The sequence below is a fragment of the Oncorhynchus nerka genome, linkage group LG24 (assembly GCF_034236695.1).
Source record: "Oncorhynchus nerka isolate Pitt River linkage group LG24, Oner_Uvic_2.0, whole genome shotgun sequence".
Classification (NCBI taxonomy): domain Eukaryota; kingdom Metazoa; phylum Chordata; class Actinopteri; order Salmoniformes; family Salmonidae; genus Oncorhynchus; species Oncorhynchus nerka.
The window spans coordinates 64,331,730-64,358,676 of NC_088419.1; the positions used below are offsets into that span (position 1 = coordinate 64,331,730).

Below are 26,947 nucleotides of genomic sequence, written 5' to 3' on the forward strand. Positions count from 1 at the left end.
CATGACAACATTAAGCCCATGTAGGTAAAAGACTTGCTGGGACCAAAATTGGCATTAATGATCAGTTTCCGAAGGACACTGCAGAACGGCGCAAAGTTCTGTATCCAATTTTCAAAGAAAATAGATTAAAAGCGAAACAGGTAGCTCTCGTCGTTGATAAACTATATATTGATAACCAGTTGTTCAGAGACTCAAAGACTACTCCATGGTTATTTTAAAAATTGCAAAGTTCTCATAGATGAGGAAAATAAATACAATTCTAGCCCGGTTATGGATTGTAACAATACAATAAAAAATATAGCTTTTCTATATATCTTCACATATAACTAATTGAACACACAAGCACTAATTCAACATAGTGAAGATAAAAACTAAGTAAACAGAAGGCACAGTATGTGTGGATGGTGTGGTGTATGTTTATTTTTATTTGTTAGGTTTGGAAAGTAGAGTGAGTGAGTAATGAAATGGTTGCATATCCCAAGGCCAATGTATTGCTGTGGGCCGGGGTATGAGAGGGCTTTCAATGTTGTTCAGATGATGGATATACTTTTCTAATTAATTATATGTCTTATTTATTTATTGTCCTATCATGGTGGAACAGTTTTAAAATAGATGATACATTTGATTTGTTATTGTCCTATCATGGGGAACTACATTTTAAAAATAAATTATATCTAATTATTTATTTATGATCCTATTTTAATGATACGGTCCATGACCCTATACCCTAGACACCCACCTGAATGACCCACATACTAAGGAGAAGTCCCTAACTGTTTTATGGGCCTGCTGTAAGCAGTCTGTATGCAGCCAAATGATGGTCAGAGACCAAGAGCAGCACTGCCCCCTCAAGATTCTGAGCCTGCTTAGCAGGGTTGGTCCTGCAAAGCCAAAGCCCCCTAAAGGGAGAGCATAATATACAAGGAAATTCTCAAAGCTGCTAATGAGAACCTTGATGACCTTGTACCTAGCCGGTGGGGATTCCGTTGGGGTGCCCCCACCCAGGCAGTGGCAGTACTGGCAACACAAGATGCAGTAACCCATGGGGAGGGGGTCACACTTGGACATTCAGAGAGGGGGTATATTATTGTGACCCTAGTGGCACAGAATCAAGTCGGACTGCATGGGATGCTTGGGAATATGGTCAATATTGGTAACAGTATTGTGGGTGTTTCAGGGAAAAGGTGTACATTTGACCTCTATCATCTAGGATGTGACAATGGTAAATAAAATCTCTAAATTTTTGCCAATTTTTGGTGCGGTCTTGCAGGCCTTCTCGTGCAGCTGCAACTGCAAGTTCATTTGTAAATCAAGACCTTTCTTGAGTTGGGCTCTGGGGTGGTGCAATTGTTGAGTAAGTGAGCTTATGGTTGTGTGGGGGTATGGGTTGAGTGTGTGTGGGTGTATGTGTGTATCCAACAACTGTTGCGAAGGAGTAAAAGATGTTAGGGACAATAGAGGATGATCCACAGCTATATATAATACAAATTGAGGTGAGGACGATGGAAATGCATTTGGCAGTTAATCTACTTCAATTCGGTAAATGGCACTGTGTGCTCTTTTCAAAGGATGGATCCCAGTCGGTTATGGGTTATGGGATACAGGGGGTCGAAGGTGGTCTGCAGGGCATTGGGATGACAACCCAACTCAGGATGAGGAGGGCTTTTAGCGGGTGGAATAGTAGGGACCAATTGGAGGTTTACTTAGTAGAAATGCAAAGATCATGGTACAGCTATATAGACACTCAATCATCATGTTACTTTTTAATGGCACATTTACAAACATATATTTTGATAAAAATAACTGAAAGTTGTGTCTCATTATGATAGATGGTGAAATAAGTAGAGCCAGTTACAATTGTAATGGCCTAGCAGATAATAAGAAAAGACAATCAGTATTTACCTGGATAAAAGAGAAGGAATATAATATCTATTGTTTACAGTAAATCCATTCAACAGTTTTAGATGAAGTTTTGTTGGAAAATAACTGGGGGGGGGGGGCGAAATATACTTCTCCCACGGGCAAAGAAATTCAAAAGGGGTGATGGTTTGAATTAACAATAATTTTGATCCAAATGTGCAAATTGTCCAAACAGATCCTCAAGGTAGATGGATTATTTAAAATAGGTTATTGGACAATAAACAGATATGGCTTATTAACCTATACGGTCCGAATAATGATGATCCAAGCTTCTTTGAAAATATATATAATAATTTATCAACTCTACAAGCAACACTAGACTCTATTATTATGGTGGGAGATTTTAATATGGTCTTAAATACCTCTATGGACCGGAAAGGAAATCACACTACAAACTTTCACCCTCAGGCACTTAAAGAAATCATGAATGTCATGGATATATTGGAATTAGTGGATATATGGAGACTTAAATACCCTGACCTAGTGAGATATACATGGCGGAGGCTTAATTAAGCTAGTCGCCTTGACTACTTTCTTATACCATTCTCTCTGGCACCAAAAGTTTAAAAAGTGTTGATAGGGGACAGAATGCGGTCGGATCATCACATAATTGGCATAAATATTACTCTTACAGAATTTCCACGTGGGCGAGGATATTGGAAATTTAATCAGTCTACTAGATGATAAATTGTTTAGAACAAGGACAGAAGAATTTATAAGTGACTTTTTCAGACATAACATAGGTACAGCAGATCCCCTTACTGTATGGGACACTTTTAAATGTGCCTTTAGAGGACATGCAATTCAGTACTCATCTATAAAACAAAAGCAATTTAGATCAAGAGTCCATATTAAAGGAAATGGAAGGACTAACAGTACAGTTAGATAGCAATACAAACGGTACTATAGAGGCACAGAATAAGTTAGAGGAAAAACAAAAAGAAATGGAGGAACTTATTCAAGAAAGATCTAGTGTAATATATTATAATAATAAAGCGAACTGGATGGAATATGGGGGAAAATTCACCAAATTCTTTTTCAATCTTCAATATAGAAATGCTACCAAAAAAAATGTATTAAAACTTCACGCATGATTCACCAAATTATATTTTGAAAGAGGAAGTAAAGTACTTTAAGAATATGTTTTCATTTCAGGCTCCTCCATCTCCACTAACTGAAACTAATTGTATGAATTTTTTTCCTAATAATAATGTAAAATTAATATCTGTACAGAAAGACTCATGTGAAGCCCAAATTACAGAGGAGGAACTGCGATGGGAAAACTCCAGGGCTGGATTGCATACCAGTGGAAGTATACAAAACCTTTTTTTATATACTCAAAGGACCATTATTGGCTTGTTTTAACCACTCCTATATAAATGGTAGATTATCAGACATGCAACAAGAAGGTCTGATATTATTATTACTGAAACAGGACCCAAGTGGTGGATATATAAAGTTCCAGTCCATTTTAAAAATTGGAGACCTCTTACACTTCAGTGTCGTGATGCAAAAATCCTAGCAAAATGCTTGGCACATAGAATTTAAAAAGTATTGTCAGATATTATTCATCCTAATCAGACAGGTTTTTTACATGGACGATACATTGGAGATAATATAAGACAAGTACTGGAAACAATAGAACACTATGAAATATCGGGGACACTAGGCCTGGTTTTCATAGCTGATTTTGAAAAGGCTTTTGATAAAGTACGACTGGAGTTTATATATAAATGCCTAGAATATTTCAATTTTGGGGAATCTCTTATAAAATGGGTTAACGTTATGTATAGTAACCCTAGGTGTAAAATAATAAATAATGGCTACATCTCAGAAAGTTTTAAACTGTTTAGAGGAGTAAAACAAGGTTGTCCACTATCGGCATATCTATTTATTATTGCCATCGAAATGTTAGCTGCTAAGATTAGATCAAACAATAATATTAAGGGATTAGAACTCCGTGGCTTAAAAACTAAGGTGTCATTGTACGCTGATGATTCATGTTTTATTTTAAAACCACAATTGGAGTCTCTCCACGGCCTCTTAGAGGATCTAGATACTTTTGCTATCCTCTCTGGATTAAAACCAAATTATGATAAATGTACCATATTATGTATTGGATCACAAAAGAAATGCACATTTTACATTACCATGTAGTTTACCAATTAAATGGTCTGACGGAGATGTGGACATACTCGGTATACAAATCCCAAAAGAAAGAAATGATCTCACTCCAATACATTTTTATAGAAAGTTAGCAAAAATAGATAAGATCTTGCTACCATGGAAAGGAAAATACCTATCTATTTGTGGAAAAATCACCCTGATTAACTCCTTAGTTATATCACAGTTCACCTATTTGCTTATGGCTTTGCCTACACCTCGTGACCTGCTTTTTAAATTATATGAACAAAAAATATTTAATTTTATTTGGAACGGCAAGCCAGATAAAATGAAAAGGGCCTATTTATATAACGAATATGAATTTGGTGGGCAGAAATGATTACATATTAAAGCATTAGACCTCTCACTTCAGTCATACAAAAGTTATACTTAAATCCAAATTGGTTCTCTAGTCAATTGGTACGAATGTCTCCTATCCTATATTCAGGAAGGGCCTTTTCCCCTTTATTCAGATTACACCTGCTCACTTTCAGTTGTTTGAAAAGGAAATAATCTCTAAAATATCTTTATTTTTTAAATAAGCCTTAGAAAGTTGGTTGCGATTTCAGTTTAATCCACCTGAAAGGACGGAACAAATAGTACAACAAATATTGTGGTTATATTCAAATATACTAATTGATTAAAAAAACTGTATTTATCGAAGAAATGTTTAAAAAAGGTATCATTTTTGTGAATGATATCATAAATAGGACTGGTGGAGTTATGTCACACATTCTGCTAACACAGACATATGGAAATGTCTGCTCTATCTAAAATTACAACCAATTAATTGCAGCATTACCACACAAATGGAAGAGGCAAGTAGAAGGGGAAAAAAGTAAGGAAATTGTATGTCGGCCCCGCATTAAAGAACATAAATGGTTAAAGAAAGGTGTGATAAATAAAAACATATACCAATTTAATTTAAGGGCCAAAATACTTTGGAAGAGATTTTTGATGTACCCATTCCATGGCACATGGCATATTCAAAACTTCGAATTTTTCAACATAAATTACTATACAAAATTCTTGCAACTAATATAATGTTATATATATGGGGGATGCAATCTTCCCAGCTCTGCAGATTCTGTTGTGAGGAGGCAGAGTCATTAGATCATTTATTTTGGTATTGTCCATATGTAGCTCGTTTTTGGTCACAGGTCCAGGAATGGCTGAAGAATTGCAACATTTGCCTAGAACTAACGCTATAGATAGCAATACTGGGTGATTTGAAAAGCCATAGTCAATCAATCAATAATATAATAATTATTTTAGCAAAAATGTTTATTTTTAATTTACAATCTGTAGAATCTATGAGAATAGGAAGGTTAAATTATTTTGTGAAGCATCACAGCACAGTTGAAAAATATATGGCAAATAGAAATCCGAAATGGATGATGTTGAGAGATAGATGGGAGGGATTGAATGGAGCTGAAGGGTGGGACTAATAACAAGATAAACAATGTAAAGCATACGGGATCTGTAAAATGTATATAGGTTCGGAACTTCTGTGAAATAGCACAGTTACAAATAGAAATCAAACTGGATGGACATCAGAAATAGAGGAAGGACTAAGAACAAACAAGAGAGAACTATTGTAAAGTAGACTGTGTCTGTAAAATGTGTATAAGATGTATAAATTGAAGGTAAAAGCAGAATTGTTTATTAGTTTACTCCAATTGGGGGATCGGCGGAAGGGTTTGCGGGGAATAATAATAAAGGTATATTCTTTAAAAGTTAAAAAATATTATGTCTATATAGGTATGTGTATGTATATATGTGTATATGTATGCATGCGTGTATGGATATATATATTTACCCAAAAAATATGGGGGATTGGAAATGATGCAGACAATTACATTGGAAGCAACATTCTTTCTGCAATATTAAGCTGATCTTCCCTCTAAAAAAACAGCCTATGTAGGTCCAAGTCTACGACAAAGCGTTATGTACTGTATGTAACTGCTCTTGCCTCATGTCTAATTCTCTAATCAACATCCCTGTCACTGTCCCTCTAACTACCAGGGCATCGCTGCCATGGCAACGGAACATCTTTAGCAACGTATCCAATCTCACAACTTCAAACACTATTTTTAATGTCTGGAAAACTAGAGGTACAGGTTGAACAGGTTGTAGCAGACCAATTTTAGCACAACTAAATAATAAACAAGCAGGTGGTATTTTGGAAAAAGTTAGAATCTAGAAATCTGCCCTCAACCACTACCTACTGTGTTGGTAAAGACGTGTTTGAGTAAGATCAAACAGCCCCTTTATGCACCTGTTAGATGACTCTGATTCTGACAGTTTGGACAAGCTTTGCTGGATCGATCTGTTATGGCCTGAGGTTGACTACATGTAGGTTTTCCTATCATCATAAACATGAAGGTTTCAGGTTTAAAGTAAAACCTCAGTTAATGTGTGGGTTTAAGCTTTCATCATGAAGGTCCGTGTATCACATGTCATGTTCCAAAATGTGCAGTTTAAATGTTTTATTTTGAAAACCGTGAACGTACCATTTAGGCCGGCTGGTGGACTTCACCACTGGAGACATGCCATCTCTATACAGGCTCTTGGTCTTGCTAAAGTTGACAATGTTGAAAATCACCCTCTGAAAGACAAACGTGAACATTCCATTAGAAGAATTCAAGAACAAGAAAAAGGGGATGATATGAAAAGGTAGAAATATCAGAAGGTGAGCACTGAGAGGGAAATAGAGGAACGTGATGCCAACACACCACTCATCAATCGTATATAATGACTGATTATTATGTCAGAGTAGAGATAAGAAAGTGAGCTTCAATACATGATAGCACAACACACTATAAAGTAGAGATGAAAAGACATGTCTGTCAACAGATAGCGTGGTGAAACGGTGGCCTAGCAGATGATCATGCTGAAACTGGCAGGCTACCATGGGGCCAGCTTGGCTTTAAAACCCTCATTCATGGCTGACTGAGGGATATGTCCTACTCTCCCAGGAAATGCACTGGGACCCCCCTCCTCCGCCAGGAACCCTGATTAGAATCAGGGGAAGAAATAGGTAGGTGGAGAGAATAATAAATATATAAATAATGATAATAATATCACCATGCAGTAAATGAATCCTATTGATGGACCATATCAAATTACCAACTAAGTCCAGGTGGTGGAAGTGAACTGTGTGCTACTGAAATCCTATTACAACACCCCCTCCTCTTCCCCCTCCCTCCTTGCCATCACAGGAGCAGGGATTGTGGCAGGCTGATTCAGACTTAGGTAAAATGACATTTAACTGATGTTCAGACTGGCAGCAGGCTCCTGTACCGTGGAGATAAGACCATCGCTGCTGGCATTTCAATTACACTTTACTGCCCTGCACATCTGTTGCCAGCCTACTTTCAGCTTTTCCTCAGGCAAATACATCCTCATTCTCTGCCTTACATTGGTCATCTTTCTTCTTTTTCTCCAATTCAGATTGTCTTATTCAGTGGCTGTGTCTCATGTCTGTAATCTATTTGTTAAGCGTCTGAACTCCGAGGGGGAGCTCTGTACTCCACCAAAGCAGGCAGGCTGCAACAGTCTCTGTGCGTCTGTTAAGACAAGGTGATTAAAGAGGTTCCTTCCCTCTTCTTCAAGCTCAACACTGGATCACATGAAGACTCACACAAGGAAGAGAAGACTGTGTTCTTTGAAGTTATATTTCACTGAGACCCGTAAACATAGAGACCTGTTATTGATTTCATTGAATGATGCACAATGGTGTTGTATCTAGGCAGATTCACTGTTTTATAGTCCAAACTCATTGCAACAGCATGTATGCCTGAAAGTTAATCCTCCAGCCAGCTTACCTGTGAGGGAATTTATTTACATGTAGATGGAGAAACTGAGCAACTGTTCAAAAAACATAGTAGACCAAACCACATATAGGCCTACAGTACAGTGCTGATGCTGCTGTAAGGTTTGGCTCTCAGATTGATCACATCATTGGGGGGTTGAATTTCTTAAGCCTTTAAACCTTCACCCTTCACTGGCATTAACTGGGAACAGAAGTGGCATGAGTGTGACAGATCTACACTGGAGGGTCATCATTCATCATCCACTTCCCTGACACCGAGCCTCTCACATGTACCCTACACTGCATCATAGCTCATGTGTGTCCCTGTCCTTTATCATGGAAAATCATCACTAGCCGTGATTGCCTCTCTGTGCTTATGCACACATGAATCTTTCCACATCCAAAAACTGCTGGTACTGCTGATGCTGCGGCTCACATCTGGATGTGTTAGCTGTGCTAGCTGTATTAGCTGTGTTAGCTGTATTAGCTGTGCTAGGTGTGCTAGCTGTATTAGCTGTGCTAGCGGTGTTAGCTGTGTTAGCTATCATGAGGGAGTGACTCTCCGGCGATCCTCGCCAGTCTGCAGAGTCCTACAGCATCATAAATTGAGGCCAATGGGAGATTGAGATGAGGACGAGAGAGGCGTCAAATTGGAGTCTTTTTATTTTGGGGTCATTAAGTGGTTTGTGTGGCCTACGCCGCCTGGAACCCACTCATCACACGCAGGAAGACTGACTGGCGGTTGGGTGCTGTAGGCCCACCACTCTTGTTATAAACTCTGCCTACACCCAGGACCAATTTGGGTGCCCGTCTCCCTAGGTGCGGAGAGCACTGTCCTGGAAATGTAATTACACATTGAACAGTTTGAACAGATTAACATCCAGGCTGTCTGAGCTGTCATCTCCATGAAGCATGTCAAACCCCCCTATGTCCCTGTCACTGCCAGAGCGGAGCCCAAACAGGTGTCTCTCTGTCACCCAGCAGCACACACCAAGATACAAGCACCGTGTAACCACTACGTAACCATTCGTTGAAGATTTCTGCCTTTGGCGAAACCTTTGGCAAAATAATGTAAAATGAATAAAAAACAAGAAATTCTACGTTGAGTACTATCTCATACATTTCTGAGTGTTTTGATCTAGCTCCAATGTGTTGACTGTAAGCAGTAGAGAAGGAAGCAGTGTTGGGGAGTTTTGAACTACATATAGTTCAACTACATATTGTCGTATCTTGGTGGTAGTTGAACTAAATTCAAATCTTGGTAGTGTTTTCAGTCAATTACTTTTTTGACAGTTAGCGGTGTAGCTAACTACTTGAACTACACTTCTTTTGTTAAATGAAAATAAAATACGGGTGAAATATTTTCTTTCATAATCAGACCTGCCTAATTGTCACTTTTTGTGTTATGTTAACATTTATATTATGTTAACATCTGACCCCAGAGTGATCTATTATTGCAATGTGTAGTCTATGACATTTCAGACTTAGTTATGATAATTTATCACAAAGTTGTTTTTAATGTAGTGAACTATATTTTATTAAAAGGTAGCTTTAGTGTAGCTCAACTTCTTCCAGTGTGAAGTAATTGGTAGCTTGGTCAACTATATTTTCAGAGTAGCTTCCCCAACAATTCCCCCAAAACAGTTTGACATTTTACTAATTTAGCAGGCACTCTTATCCAGAACAACTTACAAGAGCAATTAGGGTTTAGTGCCTTGCTCAAGGACACAGATTTTTAACATAGTCAGCTTGTTAACCGCTAGGCTACCTCCCGCCCCTGACAGGCATCAGGGTAGTGAATGTGAATTGTGGCCCTCACCTAACCACTGACCTCTACAGAAACACAGCACTCAGAGCTCCCAGGCCAGGCACTGATAACCCAGTCCAGGCTCCACACTAAAATAGCTCTATGTCAAACAGCGTTTGGGTGCAAAATGCTGTCTTTTGATACACATCAATCCACAGTGAGCCCAGCTCCTGAACTGAAACCAGCACTGAACTGAGACTATTCTTAATGGGGTGGTAGTCTATACGGACAATGCAATCCCTCTACCAGTGGAACAAAAATACACAACATGTGATCTATAGCTAGCTAGAAGTGCAAGTTGAGAGATCCAGGGAAGTGCAGCAAGGCATGATGAATCATGATTCAGACTTCAGAGTTGAATGGTAGACTCTTTTGTTTACATTGAGAATCAAGGGTCATGGGTACTAAGTAGAGTTAAGTGATCTAGGGAGTGAACAGGAAGTGACTCGATGCCCTCTGTGGAACACATACAGGACTGTAGAACCAGTGGATCTGTGTCTGTCTGGCTCACGGTACACAGCAGAGAGCCCCTCAATCATCACTAGAAACACTCTTTTTACGCCATTTCGCCCAGTGGGCGGCGCTACAGTATACGTCACAGTGGGTGTGGATTTAAAAGTGCAAGGACTGTCCTATGCGCGTCCATGTTCAACGAGAACCCTCCACGTGGGACCTCATTCTTAACCTCTTCACCAACATCACTATGGTGGGTTTATACGTTATTGTTTACAATTGCATTTTCATATTAGTACATAATTGCTTTATTTGAACTAACGATAGCTAGCTACCAAGTGGCTGGACCAGTTTTCCCAAAGGTGAACGATGTGTAATGTCAAGTTTAGCTTACTAGCCAACCAACAATGTCAATGCCGCTATCAAGCCAATCTACTAAATTTACCTGAATTAAAAATATGACTAGATTTAATCTAATTTCACTGTGATGGTTAGTCAACATGCAATAATACCTGTATACTCTCAATCAATGAGATGAATTATTTGCGTTTATATGAACAAGATCAGAACTACTGAGTCTAGCCTTTACCCCTCCCTTTTCAGTGACTGATGTGAACTACAAAAAAAGCCAACCAATACTTCAGGTCAGTACGATCAATGATCATGTATAAATACATTGATATGCATGATACGTGTGTCAGTTGTACAGTAGTAGAAATAGCTGCATTAGCTCTATGTGTGTGAGCATGTCTCTCTATCTCTCCCAATGTGATTTTTTTCCCTTTTCTTAACAATAATGAATTTGGTATCAGCGATGCTGGCTTAATTAAAACCGGTTAATCTGATGGATTTTGTATGTCCTTGGTCTTATTTATTTGTTTGAGGGCCTATACATGAGGTCAACTTTACCATATTATCCTGGAGGAATACTCACATACCCAGTCTCATTACTTTGTGTGAATGATATCTCTCTACTTAAAACAATGCGAAATTCAAATACAAAATCATTTGTTTAGCTTCTTTCAATTCTGTGGCTGCATGAAACAGCAAACATAACGTGAATTCAGCGATTACAATTGTTTACTTAATCTTTGTGGCTCCCTGATGAAACAGAATAACATCCATTACTGTAGTCAGGCTTAGCCAACCAGTTCTCTATGGCTTAGCGGTGTGTTGAGTAGATTATACCATCCAGACTTGAGCAAGTGCTTGGCTCGTTCTCGATCAATGTGTGCACCAATGACTGTATATGGTGTGCACCCGTATGCGCGCTGAAATCTACAGCACCACCCACCGGGCGAAATGGCGTGAAAAGAGTGTCTCCAGTCATCACAGACACCCAGGCTTATTGTTTGTGGCAACCTACCTGTTCCTCTCCAGCAGGCTTTGATCAGTCGATCGCTGGGAAAGCATCACCACCAGGCCTACATCAGATTCACAATGAAGTAACTGACAGCCCTGATGCCACGGCAGACAGGAATACAGAGGGGAAACGCAGGGGCGTCAGCCACAGTTATTCCCTATAAAACATAGGGCTAGACCTCAGCCTAAAGATACGGCAAGGGTTACATTTCACACGTTTAGTGCTATGGGGTATGCCTTTGAGGATTCACACAGTCAGAACACTGCAATCCTAAGGCTTTACTCTATGGGCCCCAGAGGTGAAGGTCCTGTCTAATGCAACACAATCATGACCTGTGGTTATCCTCCCTTCATCACACCGGTTGTAAAAAATAAAATAAAAATGCATGGCCGTGAGTTCAAGATGCAGAGGGACAGGATTGTCTCCTGTGGGGGATTAGCAGGAGCAGGAGAGCTCTTTGCTTTGGAAGACCTGACAGGACGCTCACAAGCTGCCAATGTCATCTCAGGGTGGCGGCCTGTGGAGGGGACGCTGACCTCAGGTTAAAAATATTACACTGTCAGTGGCATTTCCTGTTGTCTTCCTGTCGCCACCTGAGCTTCACATGGACAAAACAAAAATAGGGTTTTGTATTGTTTTGAAATGTCCTCTGTAAAATAAAGTAATGTGAAGTCTTAGATACCTAACTATTGATCTGAAGACCTGCTGGGTAGCCTTTAAATGTCAGCTTTTAATTTCCTTCTCCTTCTCAAAAAAAGATGTATTCAAAAGTCTTGTTTCAGAGCTATCAGATTACAGGAAACGGTGACAGTCATTTAAAGCAGCCGTCAGACCTTTTGTTTGGATAGGCATTCACAGCCTTTTGTATTGGTATCTATTATTTAACCAGAGAACCAGGAAGTTCACGCTTTGGGTCTTTACGTGAAAGGCAATCTATAAATCCATTGTATGGCCATGTACGATTCAAACAAGTTTAATTAGGCCTTTCCTTTGAGTGTCTGACAGTCAAGCTCAATATCCTCCAGACAATGTAGAAGGTCAGACATAGAGAGACAATAATACCCTCTGAGTTCAAAAAGCATTCCATTAACCTATTGAGGACATTTTTACAGCTGAGGCAATAATAATATAAAACTGCTAAAATACTTTGTATAACAGACTCGGCACTACTGCGCTATGGGCGCATTTTCAAGCATATATATACAGCATATAACTAAGTTACCATATGTAGCCTATAGATGCTTATATACAGTGTGAATATGTATGCATTCTTTGAATGCGTTACATGTATTGATTGTGTGTGTGTGTGTGTGTGTGTGTGTGTGTTTTCCATGGTCAGCTTGCCACACTGCTTCAGATATGAAAAGACTCCACTGCCTCCAATGTAATCGGCAGAGTGTTTTGATAGCTCTCAGGCAATAAAACACAGCGAGCTTTGACGCATGCTGTGAGCATGCAGCTATCTTTATTAGCCTGGTCTTCATTTCTCGCCTGCTGAATTTTCAGATGGATAAACCCTCAACCAGATAAATATGAGGAATATTGATATATGTGCGCCACAAAGTATCTCTGTGCTCACACAACCCTCCCCTATCAAACATGTGTCTTCTCTAACATCCACACAAGTAAAGAGCAGAGCGATGCATACTGACAGCCCATGCTTTTAATATATTCACCTTGGCAAGAGAAATGCCCATGCTCTAAATATTAAGTACAATCTCTGGTCTCTTGAGGATACCTGGCTATTTCTCTCCTACTGAAGCATTTCCCCTCTATGATTCCCTCCTGTATGATTTAGAGGAGCTGCCAGTCCTACAGGTCCACTCACCTCATACGGCCAGGCTAGAACTAATGACAGCCTCTACAGACAACAGTCTCCTGCTGCAAGACGAGGACCAAGAAGATGGTCAAATCAAGAAATGAATAAACCTAATTCAGAGCCAACTGATGTTCCTCTTGCTTTAAACATGGCAGAGTTCATTTGCTCAGTCTAGCAGCTCTCTCCATCTCTTGCATCTCTTGCAGCATTTTTGCTCAGGGTCCCCCGTCAAGCCCACTCCAGAGCGCTGGAATTGTCAGAAGTGATGGATGACTATCAACCTTCTGCTGTCTTCCGGACCGCTCCTGGGAGATTTACAGGCCCGCTGACTACCAGGCATGAAAACCAATCTGTTTTTCTCATTCCTCCCTCTCTCCCTCATACCACCTCACTCTCTCTATTTCAACTGCCCCTGTTCCTAAAAGCTTTTCTAATGGAGAAAGTGTGAAAAACAACACAAATATTCACGCAAACAGGAAAACCAATTTGTCTCTTGAAGGGCATTCTTACCATGTCACTACACCATAACATCTTTATACTGACAGGCTGGTCTCTGACAACCTATCTGGTGACTCTACATCCAACTTCTCCACAGGCCAAGTCACAGAGACTACCCATCTATATGTATGGGTTGTAATTATAGCATCTGAAAGGTGTGAGGCTAATTGTGCTCTCAAAATAGTAATTACTTTATTATCATGACTATTCTGGTGGACATAATGATCGTTAGAAGGCATTATGTTAATGCAATTAAATGGTTTCATTCTCCCACTAATTGGGGGTATTTTCCAGGGTCAAGTCCTTAAATAAGCAAAGTTGCATCTAAACTCTCCTTTGGGCTAAAACCTGAATAGAGAACAGGAGTGGACTAAACTGTGTAACTCATATAAAATTCCAAGAATGTACTAACGTGATTGGACATAGACTATAGTGTCAGAACAATAAGAAGACCACTTATAAGTCTTGTCTTGTAAGTCTTACAAATAATTTTCGCTCATGCAAAACCCTCTTCATCAGTCCTACCATGTCAATAAAACTACAGATTGTACATTTAGGCCTAATGGAAATTTACTGGGCTAAGACATAGGTTGCAACTCAATCAATTTGATGTTGCAATTATGTTTTATATGACCACATTTGTTCTATGACTTTTCAGGGAAAAGAAAATGAGGAGACTAGGAGACATGCTGAATGGTGGAATACATTTCTATTTAAGTATAGGGAGCTGACACATCTCTTCAGAAAAGAGGGTAATATACATAAATTAACATGTAAATGTTATTTTGATTGCAGTCTAATAACATGCAAAAGAGCGTTCTGACTAGCTTTATCAATAATTTGAGCTTGTGAAACGTGGCCACCTCCTACTCCTGACTGCAGTGGAAGCCCCTGTAATGGTACCTGAGCAAATGATCTCTAGCCTATCTGTCAACCTATTACACAGTTTATGCTGAGGTTAATCAGACATGTTCACATTTTTCATTTATATTCTGTGGCTCATTAAATTCCAACGAAATCTTCGGAGGGCCCAAATTTCTCCCAGATTGGAATCCTGTTCCTGTGCTGAGACATGTTTATGATGTATTTAATTATGTTTATTTGTCTATCTATTTTTTGCACTGCAGCAGAGACCGGGTGGTGTGATTACCAAACATGCCATCATTGCAATGAACATCTAGACAGGAATGAAGGCTGAAGTATACCATCACAGAGCTTAGCACACACACAAGCTGAAAAGCATCAGCTAATGGCGTCCTGAGATATTTTGAACTAACCACTCTCACACTGAATCCATTCCCTGACAGAGAAGCACTTTTCTGGGAATGGTTTCCATTGATCTGGCTGGGGTATGTATGCTGACTGGTCTAGTCATCCATCTATATATCCCCACACAATGAGTTCCTGTGCTTACCTGAAGGTGATCCAATGGAGCTGCTCAACAGTTTGAGCCTTTACCTTCCCTCTCACTGATCTGTCCACATTTAAACCTTCATCCTACAGCTTGAGCTTCAAATCCTAGCAACCTCGGGGTCAAAAACCAATGATATTGTGAGGAGGCAGATGGGCATTGCAGAGAACCAATCTGGTCTTGCCATCTCTACGCCTGGTGTTGGGTGTGTGGGTTAAGTTGAGTATTTTAGATTTAGCCACTGGAAGTGTTTCAGTCAAGCGCGCAAAAAATATCAAGCATGAAAGTAAATATGTTATTTTGCTTTTCGCACGGTCTGCATTAATTACAACACAGCCATTGGTCAATCCTGGCACACTGCTAAGAGCCATGGGGCAAAATATTAGTCATTTTGAGATTAATAATGCATTACTGTCTAGAGGGGAAGTGCCAACATCTAAGAGTGAACCCAGGATCCTGGCTATAAATAACAGGGCTGGACATCTCACAGAGCCCACACCAGCAGGTGCTCTCTCATCTCTCTACTACGCACATGAATATGCAGATCTGAGAAAAGGCCAAATAAATAAAAGCATCAGGGGTTTCCTGTGATAGTAACTGATGGCATTTGACCTTGCTACATTCTGAGGGGGAAGATGATAGATGTGCCATTCAGTCTTACAGCTGTTCACACATCAACAGAAGCCCAAATTAAAAAAATGTAAGTAGCACGGCTTTATTGCTCATGACACTCTGGAGGGTGATATGTCAGGGCCGTGGTGATGGAGAGGAGAGGGGGAGGTTAATGAGTGTCCAGCACCGTTGGCAGAGGCATATTTTCGGCCTCGCCTCACTGTCAAAGGCCTTGACAATAGCACACCCCAAAATAACATAGACACCAATTTGAAGGGGGAAAAAGAGAGCAAACCTTGGTCAACAGGACCAACAACAAGGGGGTCCAAGGACATCACAGTCATGACAACAGTGCTGCGTTGGCAGGAAGTGATGTCACAGGTCAACGTTTTTAATGCAGTGATCCCCAGGGGACTTGGACCCCACAGCCCTGCCGGATCAGCAGCGGCTGCTGAGAGAGCTCAGTGTGAATGGCTAAACATCTCTGAAGAATATCAATCTGGCTGCTGTGCACTCCTCACTCGTGAGGTAACACCCTAATTAATTTATCAGCCGCCTCTGTAGGGCCTGCTCCATGCTTTTTATTTCCCTCCTTCCCCTTCTCCTTTAACCCCTCTGTGTCTCGGCACATCCTACAGCAACAATGGCTGTGGGAGAGTATTGTAATGCGAGAGGTACACTCTGCCCCCATCTGTTGCTGCAGTGTTTGCACTCTGGCTTTGATTGAGAGGCTGTAAAAAAGCAATCTTCTAGACTAGGGCTCATCTACATGCACGCTGCGTGTCTGCCCACATGCCTCTGAGGGAGACAGTTAAAACATGGCACACAGTTTATTATGGAGCCATGCTGGTTTTAGCGCCAAGGGCCTCTTTGTTTGCAGATTATGAAAAAGGATCGAAACGGACAACTCTGCTGCATCTGCTCGTGTCAACAGCTTGGAAAAGCAAGAGAGCAGAGTAAAGTGATATGTGGTTGTCTCACCCAGCTACCTTAAAATGAATGCACTAATTGTAAGTCGCTCTGGATAAGAGTGTCTTCTAAATGACGCAAATGTAAAGGTTAAATGTACAGAAGTACAAGAAAGAGGACAATAGACTCAGACTCATCACTTGAAAAATGTGTTGAGATGTCTAATGGCTTTTGGTGATGCCTTTATAGCACTCCGCTAATGTAATGCATCATGACTCCAAAAATGCCTGCTTTTTATTGAATGCATGATCACATTAACGCACAGAGTAACCTTTGCAACGTCATGCGTAACAAAAAGTGATGGTTTTCCTGCAGTTGACTGATTACAGTCTGATAACCATGGAAAACACCACACCCACCATCGATTCCCAGGAAAACAAATCAATAAACACAAGCACACACAACAGAAAATCCAAGAATTCTTCAAGCTCAAAACCTACAACCAGCACACCTTACAGCAAATCCATACCTTAAAGAATGACTGTAGCTGTTTCTTATTACATTTAGAACAAATGTTCCCTCATCCACCTATAAACAGAACACTATGTATCTTAGTTATGACACCACTCATGAAGTTATCTAGTTCTAGTGGAATGCTTGATTCAATCATAGTGTAACATGGTTTACATTTTAAATGGTTGCGTGTGAGCTGCCCCTACTGAAGAGTTGTTAACATTTCATTGCGGGATATATCATTAAATGGGAATTGCAGGAGAAAACCAAACATTTTCAATTTGTACTGCTCTTGTAGCTATGATAGTTTACATTTCCCATGATAAAAAGACATCCTATAAAACCTCTTGATGAGTATTTCTCCACTGACACACCATACTCATAAGTGTGTTAAAGAAAGGGATTAGTGAGTTGAGAATGTAATGCTGATTTATATTCAGTCTTACACCTCCGGTCGCTGGGAGTGGGAATATTTTTCGATTGAAAGGCTTAAAACTAAAATTTTGTACCCATGTCCCGACAGGGTACAGCATGTGTCACGCCCTGACCTTAGAGAGCCTTTTTATTTATCCCTTTGGTTAGGTCAGGGTGTGATTTGGGTGGGCATTCTAGTTTGTCTATTTCTTTGTTGGCCGGGTATGGTTCCCAATCAGAGGCAGCTGTCTATCGTTATCTCTGATTGGGGATCATACTTAGGCAGCCCTTTTTCCCACCTTCAGTGGGATCTTGTTTGTGTGTAGTTGCTTTCTGCACTGTATGTAGCTTTACGTTCATTTTGCATTTAGTTGTTTTTTGGTGTCATTTAAAATAAAAGTATAATGTACGCCTACCACGCTGCACCTTGGTCTCCTTCTAACAACGGACGTAACAGCATGCCATTTGTATTAAACTAACTACAGTACTATCATGCTGCATGATATTAACTGACTGAATATAACATAAAAAGCTAACAAGAACAAATTTGACATTGTATTCCGATATAGATTTTCCTCTGAAATAGGAGCACAGTAGGATCACCATCATTTCATTACTTCCATATGTGCAGCACATACTAGCACTGCACATATTAGTGGAGGAAGACTGCAGGTAAGGTCACAGAAAGGTGGGAACAACAGACAAAACAAAGTTAGGATGAATGTTGGCTTACATGCCAAGATTTAAATGAATTGATGCTACAGTACCATACCAAATGAATCAACACAACATTTGTGCCCAAAAGGATCTGATAAATGCATAGATAAAGTAATCTAAACAGTCTTCTCCTCTCATATTTCAGTATAAAAGAGAGGCCTAATTAAATGCAGGAGTAAAACCCATAAAGATGCTAAAGAGAATATCAGTCCAGGAGATCAAATTAATGAATCCACCACATAGATAAAACAAGACGAAGAGGGAGGGAGGAAAGTTTACACAGAATGAAAGAGGAGAGAGCGCAAGAGAGAAACAAAAAAAAAGGTTATGTTGATGAATTTGAGTTGCCATAGTGATAGGAAGGAGGTGTGTCACTCTTGGATATGAATAAGGATCATCAGTTTGGCTGCGTTCGTAAATTCACCCTGGCAACCTACTCCGATTTCAGAGCACTCTGGTGTGAGAGTGCCAGAGCGCAAAATAAATAGGGGAATTTACGAACACCCTAAACTCGGTTGTTATGACAGGTGTAAGTAAACATCGACAAAAAAACGGAATTAAATTGTTGCCAGTAACACAGTTACAGTCATTAACCCTCTTGATAACAATAAAACACTCTAGCAGCTCTGCTGGTAAAATGAATGAGGTGTTCTCTCATTTGTGTCTGGAAATACAGTACATTCGGAAAGTATTCAGACTTTTTCCAGATATTGTTACATTACAGCCTTATTCTAAAATGGATTAAATAGATTTTTTCGTCATCAGTCTACACAGTGCACTCTGAACACTCCAAGAGCAAAACGCTCTGAATTTCGGAATGGACAATATGACAAGGCTCAGAGCAAACACTGACAGTCTAGAGAGGATTTACGAACGCACCCTCTGTGTATAGTAGCTTTAGCTAACTGCTTTACAAGCACATGATTGGTCAATGGCTGAGACACCTGTATGTGACACTTGCAGCCCAACTACTAATATCTCTCTTATGGAAACTCAAAGGTGATTGCCTTGCCTGGTTCACCAACTACTTCTCTGATAGAGTTCAGTGTGTCAAATCGGAGGGTCTGCTGTCCGGACATCTGGCAGTCTCTATGGGGGTGCCACAGGGTTCAATTCTTGGACCGACTCTCTTCTCTGTATACATCAATGAGGTCGCTCTTGCTGCTGGTGAGTCTCTGATCCACTTCTACGCAGACGACACCATTCTGTATACTTCTGGCCCTTCTTTGGACACTGTGTTAACAACCCTCCAGGCAAGCTTCAATGCCATACAACTCTCCTTCCGTGGCCTCCAATTGCTCTTAAATACAAGTAAAACTAAATGCATGCTCTTCAACCGATCGCTACCTGCACCTACCCGCCTGTCCAACATCACTACTCTGGGCGGCTCTGACTTAGAATACGTGGACAACTACAAATACTTAGGTGTCTGGTTAGACTGTAAACTCTCCTTCCAGACCCATATCAAACATCTCCAATCCAAAGTTAAATCTAGAATTGGCTTCCTATTTCGCAACAAAGCATCCTTCACTCATGCTGCCAAACATACCCTTGTAAAACTGACCATCCTACCAATCCTCGACTTTGGCGATGTCATTTACAAAATAGCCTCCAATACCCTACTCAACAAATTGGATGCAGTCTATCACAGTGCAATCCGTTTTGTCACCAAAGCCCCATATACTACCCACCATTGCGACCTGTACGCTCTCGTTGGCTGGCCCTCGCTTCATACTCGTCGCCAAACCCACTGGCTCCATGTCATCTACAAGACCCTGCTATGTAAAGTTCCCCCTTATCTCAGCTCGCTGGTCACCATAGCATCTCCCACCTGTAGCACACGCTCCAGCAGGTATATCTCTCTAGTCACCCCCAAAACCAATTCTTTCTTTGGCCGCCTCTCCTTCCAGTTCTCTGCTGCCAATGACTGGAACGAACTACAAAAATCTCTGAAACTGGAAACACTTATCTCCCTCACTAGCTTTAAGCACCAACTGTCAGAGCAGCTCACAGATTACTGCACCTGTACATAGCCCACCTATAATTTAGCCCAAACAACTACCTCTTTCCCTACTGTATTTAATTAATGAATTTATTTTGCTCCTTTGCACCCCATTATTTTTATTTCTACTTTGCACATTCTTCCATTGCAAATCTACCATTCCAGTGTTTTACTTGCTATATTGTATTTACTTTGCCACCATGGCCTTTTTTGCCTTTACCTCCCTTCTCACCTCATTTGCTCACATCGTATATAGACTTGTTTATACTGTATTATTGACTGTATGTTTGTTTTACTCCATCTGTAACTCTGTGTCGTTGTATCTGTCAAACTGCTTTGCTTTATCTTGGCCAGGTCGCAATTGTAAATGAGAACTTGTTCTCAACTTGCCTACCTGGTTAAATAAAGGTGAAATAAAAAAATAAAAAAATATTTAAAAAAGGAAACAAATCAAAGTAAAGCTCACATATGAGCAGCAGAGTTTGGTTGTTTCAGTCGTATGTAATCATTGCTCATTAACAGTTTACTTTAGAGATCAGATTGATTTGACTGGTTTATTCCCTATCTGCCATAAGGGGATTACAGGAGAGCTGACTTCTCATGTCTTAAACACAAACAGCCTTGGTATGGTGGAGCAACACAACCGCTGAGCCACACCATCAACAACGTGCTGCTGAATGGATACGTTTAGTGTGTGCAGGTTATCCAGCATTTTACTCTCCTTTTTACAACCAGTGTTTGTGCACTTTATAGAAAAAGTGTATGGTACTGAATGTTATGACTAGGTACTTACTGTTGAAGAGATTGTGATCCCTGTATTTGTACCACTATTCAGCGTTCAAATTGAAATGGACTGATTGCAAGCTGCTATGAATGAGGATGTCTGTTGAAGGGCTAAAATGTACATGTTACATCAGTCATGCTAAAACGGAAAATATCTATAGATTGTGTGTTAACAATTTTTACGAGGAACATCCTCAAAAGAACAAATATTTTTCAACATGTACATACATACAGTAGTAATTCCCCATGCTGACAAAGATTAAACTATGAAATACCCAAAGTAAACTGAAAAAGGTACATCAAATCATTTCCCCCCCATGCCACAGTTGTAATAATCCAGCAGTGCTTTAAATATACATTAAAACTATGTAATTAGTTCTGTTGGCCTATGATTGGCAGTTTAAATAAACAATAATCAATCACAATAGGTTAAATAAGTCATTTGAACGACAAAAAAACTGTGTAAATGATTCATGTATTAGGTAAATCACATTGTCACGCCCTGATCTGTTTCACCTGTCCTTGTGCTTGTCACCACCCTCCTCCAGGTGTTGCCCATCTTCCCCATTATCCCCTGGGTACTTATACCTGTGTTCTCTGTCTGTTGCCAGTTTGTCAAGTGTCAATGCTTTCTCTCAGCTCCTGCTTTTCCCCAGCCTCTCTTTTTCTCGCTCTCCTGGTTTTGACCATTGCCTGTCCTGACTCTGAGCCCGCCTGCCTGACCACTCTGCCTGACCCTGAGCTTGCCTGCCGTCCTGTGCCTCTGACCCTAATCTAGATTACCGACCTCTGCCTGACCTGACCTTGTCATCAAATAGAGTATGTCTGATGATTATTCCGTCTGATAAATCATCAGATAAAACCCTTTTTAGTATCATAATGCAAGGAACATCCAAATAATGAAATCAGATTCAGGCAACAGGACACCTGTCTGTGAACATAATGTAATAAGATAGATGCTTTAAAGTCTACATTTACTGAATGATCTCTTTAAATACTGCCAGTCAGAGAAGAAGTAGAAGTAAATGCTCAGGGACGCATTTCAAGCAAGGACGGACATACACCAATCCTCTGTGCTCTAAAGGTTGAGTGGAAGTCACCCACCCAACCTCTAAAGCTTGGAGGAATGTGATTCTTAGGTCTGTGTTGAATGACATCACCTTTGCACACCATGAACAAAAGGTAGCGTGAAAGAGCACTGCAAATGGACTCGAGCTTGATTAAATGGTCACTGAGTCGGAAAGCAGCCCTGATTTGATCTGTGACCTCGCACCAAAATCTTTTAAAGAAAAGATTAAATGAATACACCTTTAAAGGAACCTGTGGGACGATGTCAGGTTCCCTTCGCCCCCAAACACAGAGGTAGGAAAAATGGGTTTGAGGGCCCAGGGAGTCACTACTACATCAACTGCAAACACAAATGGCTGTCATTTCAGGCTCAGCACAAGCCAAAACAAGATCGTAGACGAGGGCAGCCGAGATTTTCACCACTCATGCAGAGCCTTCTAGGCATCACTTCTTTCATTAGAGAATAGCGTGCAATGAAAGAGACTGTTACTGATGGTTCAAAGGAAAGTGATGTTTGTTGACTGACCCCATTATTTTTTTCCAAAGCAAATTGATGATCCAGTTTTACTGTGAAACTTTCCACATCTACAGTAGTTCAACTTCAGTTCAAAGTGAGTTTCCTCCACAACTGAGTCTGAATAGCCTGCTCATTACATTGTTTTCGATGAATAATATTGAATAATACTAATATTTCCCATGTCTTCGAGTATGTATGCCCTACTGAATCCTAATTTATAATCCATCTATACCATAATACTGTTCTACTTGAATAATGTCTTTCTCGTACCTCATTATTACCCACGATGCATCATTCCATAAATACTGTACCACACTGCAATGCATCTAAACACTGTAAAAGGTTTCCCAATAGACTTTGGTGATGAACCTATTCTTTATCAAACACTGATTTAGTTGGGAGAGCATGAAGTTAAACATTAAACACTAACTTTTTATTGAACCCTTCTTGTTTTCAACACCAGAAGAGTAATGTGCAAGAGCGTGGTTTTCAATAACTACAGTAATTCATTTACTAATGCCAGTGTGGTATCAATCTCATTCTGCAAATTCTATTTATGCAGCTCCACACTGTACATATTTATTATCCTGTAGTGATATGAATGATAGAGAAACAGCCTATTACAAACATTTACTTAAGTCCTGTTTATGACTGCAAGACAAATGGTCTCCGTTTGCTGTTTAGAAATAACATCAAATCACTGTCAGTATCACATACAATCACATGGCACACACATAAAGGCAATGCCACTTTTTGGCTTTCAGTGGGTGAAAATCTCTGAGATGGTGGTGCATAACGTGTGGTTAAAAAAAGTGAAACCCTCCATTGTTCTGTGGAACGTGGGGCCATCACTTTGGTAGACCCACATCATTTCAATCAGAGACAATCCAATCACAGGTGTTTTTATTGCAATCAGACAGAGAGGGGCTGGGACCTTGGAAGAAGTGAACTGCTGCTTCAGAGAATTTCAGATCTGTTGAACAGCAGGGACTCAAATCATGTGTCTATGAAGTCTTGATTAGAACGACTTTACAGAGTCAAATGTAGCGAGAGCACAAAACACATCATTTAGCGTTACATTTTAAGTGAAGAACACCATGCAAAGACGTCAAAGCTTTGTCAAGGGATTATGTAGATGCCTTTAAGAAACTCATAATAATCCATTCTTATCAGCCGTATTCAAAGAGGTACAAATTGGAATGGAATGGCTGACAAAGTTGTACAAGTGATTTTAGTAGTTTAGTGCTTCAGACCAAAGAGGACCACCAAACACAAAGTATAACAAAGTTGAACAAAGTAGCCTAGTCTTCACATTTGTTTGTCACACACTGGCTAAGCCTTTTGGAGCACTCCCTCAAATGTGGATTTGAGACAAATGTATACTTTGTTCAAATAAATTGTATTTTTACTACTAAGTGCAACATTCAACCAAGAGACAGACACCACTTCACCATGTCAGAAGACAAAGTTAAAGAAAACGGCAATGTGATGGTGTAAGCACACAACGCCATAGGGAGTCAGCTGAAAGTAGCCATTTCTAAGGGGTTTGCTAGGATTACAGTACATGTGTGCTGAGGGCAGGAGAATGGCAGTGGAGGGAGAGAGATGTAAGGAAAGCTGGGAAGGGCTCATCAGAACAGGGCCAGAGCTTCAGGTAGCAGCTCAGACTTCCCACCACCACTCCCTGGGCCAAGGTTATAGCTCTTATGGCTAATTGATCTGCAGTGTTTTAATATGACTTGAAATGAGCTATTCGTTATGCTAATAGGGGGCGAAATTAATCTGATGGCAGCAACCAGTCGTAAGGCCTGTCATTTTACTCACAACTTCCATTTGACATGAGTAACGAGCCCACCTGGCCCCTGGAATTCTGGAACCACGCAAATAAATCCTCCCTCCCCTAACCCCAGTGTGGGGATGGAGAGCATGGGAAGGTGACTTTCATAGAACAGCAGAGGGCTGACTCAAGCAGTCCTGGGCTTAGGCAGGCCACAGGAGTCTCCTAACAGCCCAGCCTCTCTATATGGCGAGAGCAGAGGGTTTTTAAAGAGAGCTGCAGCCTGTAATGGGCTGGAGCCAGATATCATTATCTCTGTGACTCAGGATAGAATTATCTTCCTCGTCTTGCTTTATTGAGTTGGATAAATATAATATCTCGCTCCGATCCATTATCTATTTATACAACAGACCCTAATGCATTCTGTCTTCTTTTGACGAATTCAGAATGTCAAAATCTATGAATAGCCATGCTATGCTATTTTTACATCAAGTTCACTAAACTACTAAAATGTAATCATAATTATAGTTAAGGAACTATGCAATGGTTACTGAACATTTAATGTTTTACCTGCTGGACAAAATACAAATGTACAATTAATTTCTGCTTCAGAGTGATTTTGTAAGGTACAATATTCAACCCATGTCACCACATATTTGAGTGTTTGATCTGTCGAAAGTGCAGTAAATGAGAAGTGCTGTATAACAGGGATTCTCTTTGATCTGCATGCTGCAGTATTTCCTAACAGCAGGTCACCTTGACATGACACTCCACAACCAGAGGAGAGGGTGAAGGTGGTGTCTCACTCCTCTTTCCCTCGCTGGATTTGACAGGTAGGGAAATATATCAGCCAGGCATGACAGCTATGAATGACCCCCCCATCATATCCAGATAATATACTCCTCAATGTAAGCCAGAGCCCTTCAGCCAAGGTACTACGAAGCTCAGTAATGTCTAGTTGGTCGTCAGACAGACTAACTATAGTTCTCCAACAGGAATTTAAGCATCTATGCCTGCATGCCACGTTTTAACAAAGATGGCTTGAAAGTGTGACTTCTCTGTGTCTATCTGGCAATTATTTGTTGTTCAGCACAACACCTTGCAGTTACTCCCTCAATAAAAAAATATTGTTTTGTTTCTGTCTAAGCTTGTGGTTGGACTTGTTCCTAAAACCATGACCCCATCACCGGCCCTTTAATAGCCCTATGTTCTCTTCTTATTTGTTTGCTTGTCTGTCCTGTCTGTGAGTGTTTATCTGTATTTGTGGGGGGTTAGGGCTGGGACTGAGCCAGGTGTTTGGATCTCTGCTGAGTGTTCTAGCACCTTCTCCCTTCCTCCTGGTTTTATGTGACATCGTGCTGACAGGTCAGGAATGTAGGGATTAACCTGAAGAGATTTCTCCCTCTCAACCATATTGAGGTAGTGCCCTTGAAATTCACAAGGACACATTATGTTGCTGTATGCTGCTGGTGTTGTTTTCAAGCCCAGCCTGCAGTATATCACTGAGCAAGGAAGCCACAAAACATTTAGAAAAATGAAATGATGATTTGAGCTTGACACTAATGAGCATTATCAATATTTTTGTTGTTAATATAGCGCGATAATTCACACTGCTTCCTCTGCCAACGAGTCTCATCAGTTCAGTTCAGTTGAATAACAGTGGTAGTCGTCTTTTTACACATGCAATTTCGGAGTTCTGCCACACATTTTGAGGTAGAGGGCAAGTTGAAAGAGAAGAGAGAAAAACTAAAGAGAAAAAGAGAAATCAATGCAAAGCACCACCAGGATACAAAGAAAACCATACTGCTTACCATTTGTTGAATTTTCTTGTGCCCAAATACTGACAGGTCTATTTCTCAACAATTAAAAAAAAAGAGCCAGGCATAGCAGAGGACACCTAATTACCCAGCATTGTGTGGAACAATAAAGCCCCCGATAAGCCACGATAGAGAAGCTAGTGAGTCTCTATCTCTCTGTGTGTGCATGTGTCTGGAGATGGCTATGGGCAGTGAGATCTTGCTCCCTTTCGCCCGTGCAGCAGACAGTAATGAAAGTCATTCAAATGACTAATGTCTTCATTGGTGAAAAATTAATGATTTTTTTAGCTTGGGTTAATGGACGTGTCAAACAGAGAAAATGAGTTGTTTGAAAGTAAATTACTGTAATCTATATTTAGTCAACTCTGTAGCCCCATCCCAGCTACCAACAGCAGCACCCTCCTCTCCCCGTCGTACCCGACCCCACCAGCCAGAGCCCTCAGTGGGCGAAGCGCTGCCCAAACTTATTTAGCTTCTGCCACTCATTTGATTCATTTATGCATTTTATTTCTAATTTCTCATAATCCGCAGATAACCTTCTTTTGGGTTCAAATACCACATATACTGAGA

The 26,947-nt window shown here is 40.3% G+C and overlaps 1 protein-coding gene across 1 annotated transcript in view; it reads right to left on the bottom strand.

Annotated features, from left to right (window-relative positions):
- Positions 1 to 26,947, bottom strand: part of LOC115108423 (cytosolic carboxypeptidase 6-like) — a 425,052-nt gene that overhangs the window by 254,840 nt on the left and 143,265 nt on the right. The window contains exon 4 of the mRNA XM_029632715.2: positions 6,597 to 6,691. Coding sequence (XP_029488575.1) covers positions 6,597 to 6,691 — 95 coding nt within the window. The remainder of the gene's footprint in view (positions 1 to 6,596; positions 6,692 to 26,947) is intronic.